We start from the raw sequence: 2,362 nt of genomic DNA on the forward strand, positions 1-2,362 counted from the left end.
GTGGCCCAGGCCCCCAACCACAGCAGCAAACCCACGGGGGCTCTGGAGTGCAGGCCTCAGGTCCAACTCTCCAAACACTGAGAAGCCCCAACCTTGGTCCTTAGGGGACCTAGGAATTGGGGGACCCAAGCCCCTCCCCTCAGCTGTAGGGGCAGCTGAGCCAGGGGTCAGGCTGTAGTGGGGAGGCCAGAAGGGGCGGGGACGGCCGGGATTGGGAGGGGAGAACAGCAGCGTGGGCGGCTGGCAGAGGCAGGGAAAGACCAGCAGAGAGGAAAGAGAAACTGGGAGAGGGAGGAAGGGAGAAAGTGAGAAGGGAAATCGGAAAGAGAAAGGGGAGGAAACGGCAGACGTGGAGAGTCAGAGAGAGAGACGGAAAGAGGAAGAGACTGAGTGTGAACGAGAGAGGGCATGGAATGACACAGAGAGAGAGAGAGCATGCAAATGAGATAGAGACTTAAAGAAGAGACCCTGGGAGTCTGTCAATAAAAGATTTGGACAGAAACAGAAAGATTGGAGAGAGAGATAGAGGGTGAGAATGAGTGAGAGAGAGACTGGAAGAGACAGAGATCAGAGAGAGGAGAGACACAGAAAGTGAGACTGGTGAGAGAGACAGTGTAAAACAGAGAGAGAGCATAAGAGACGGGAGACAAAGAGACAAAAAGTGAGCAGGTGAGGAGAGAGATTGAGAACTATGAGAGACAGCAGCTAAGAGACAAAGGAGGCGAGAGACTGCCTGGGTGCCGCAGCACCCACACCGTCCTCTTGCCCCCTGTCATTGGGACCCTAGAGCTGGGTAAGTTCCTTGGCTGGGCTGGGAGGGGCTCTCTGGGTGCACATTCCTGCTGCTGCAGTGCTTGGCTTGGGGAGTTGGCAGGGATGCTTTGGGGGTGCGTGTGGGAGGGCGGGAGACAGGTAGCCTGGGGCAGCAGGAAGGAGGCAGGGAATGGGGGGTCCTTAAGCTCAGAGAGGGTCAAATTCCTGGCCTGAGTGCAGTGGGGAGGAATAAAGGATTCCCTATTCTCTGGCCTGGGCTGCAGACAGCTGCCCCCTCCCGCAGCTGCCAGGGCCGCCTACCTCTCTTGGCACCACTCTTGGTATGTGGTCACGGGCCATGGCCTCCCCCAGCCCCTCAGTCCCGAAACAACAGGCTCTTTCTCTGCAGCCTCCTCAGACCTCCAAGCCCCTGACCCCATCTCTGTCCCGCACCCGTCACTGCGGAGACACAGCCCCTTTCTTTCTCTCCCCAGCCCTTGATGGAGGGGAGCCGACCTCGCAGCAGCCTGAGCCTGGCCAGCAGCGCCTCCACCATCTCCTCACTCAGCAGCCTGAGCCCCAAGGTTTGAGCTTCCTGGCGGGGATGGGGAGGAAGGTGGGGCTCTGGGCCGCCCATCCCACTGTTTCCCCAAGGACTCTGGTTGTTAAGGACAAGGATCCTTAGCAACGGGGTCTGCCAGACATAGTAAGGTCCCAAATTGCCTACCAGCCGCAGCTAGGAATTCAGAGGCACTCCCAGCTCTGTCCCCACCCTTTGTATTTTCCTAATTCTAAACCAGAGTAACAACCTCCCTTGACCCTGGTTGCTAAGATAAAGCCGCTCCCCAGCCATGAGGCCCCTCGAGTTCTCAGAAGTCGTGGGCTGCTCTTGATTAGTGCTAGAACTTGCTATCCTATCTCTTGCCATCCAGTCTATCCACTAATGAAATCCTATAAGGAAAGACCCTTCTCTGACAGTAAGACCCAAGGGGCCCCCAGATCCTTGCATCCCAAATCGGCATCCTGGCCAAAAGCTTAGGGAGACATTCATTTCTTTTTCCTCCTGCCGTTCCACACATGTCCTTTCCTGTGTTTGGAGCCCAGAGATCTGACTCAGCCTGGGTCAGTACCACCGCTTCCCAGGAAGGGCATATTGTGGGGACCTGGCTAAGGATGCCTGAGATATCTGTGGGCATCGGGAGACGAGGCTCCATCCGGGCAGGATGGAGGGATTTGAGGCTTCCTCTCCTTGGACTTGGTTGCTAAGGGGTGTGACCGCAGGGCACCAGGGCATCCTTTGATTCACCGGGGACTCAGCATGAGCGTTTCCCCTGATTATGGGGACCTCCCAGCCCATAGTCCCAGTTCAGATCCCAAAAGCCCCTACTACAGCTCTAGCCAAGGGCATCTGCTTCTTGGCAGTGGACCCTGGATCAAGAAATTGCTTCCCTACAGCCTCTTCCTTGCCTCTGAACACCTCCCTCCGCCCATCAAAAAGAGAGTCTCAGCCCGACCCCGACGCAGTGGCTCATGCCTCTAATCCCAGCACTTTAAGAGTCTGAGGCAGGTGGATCACCTGAGATCAGGAGTTCGAGACCAGCCTGACCAA

General features: G+C 56.8%; 1 protein-coding gene across 1 annotated transcript in view; it reads left to right on the forward strand.

Annotated features, from left to right (window-relative positions):
• The first annotated feature begins 247 nt into the window (after positions 1-247).
• The window catches only part of PLEKHA4 (pleckstrin homology domain containing, family A (phosphoinositide binding specific) member 4), a 31,492-nt gene continuing 29,377 nt past the window's right edge, over positions 248-2,362 (forward strand). The window contains exons 1-2 of the mRNA XM_011946535.1: positions 248-793; positions 1,248-1,337. Of these exons, the coding sequence (XP_011801925.1) occupies positions 1,254-1,337 (84 nt within the window). The 5' untranslated portion in view covers positions 248-793; positions 1,248-1,253. The remainder of the gene's footprint in view (positions 794-1,247; positions 1,338-2,362) is intronic.

The sequence above is a fragment of the Colobus angolensis genome, unplaced genomic scaffold (assembly GCF_000951035.1).
Source record: "Colobus angolensis palliatus isolate OR3802 unplaced genomic scaffold, Cang.pa_1.0 Scaffold25, whole genome shotgun sequence".
NCBI classification, from domain to species: domain Eukaryota; kingdom Metazoa; phylum Chordata; class Mammalia; order Primates; family Cercopithecidae; genus Colobus; species Colobus angolensis.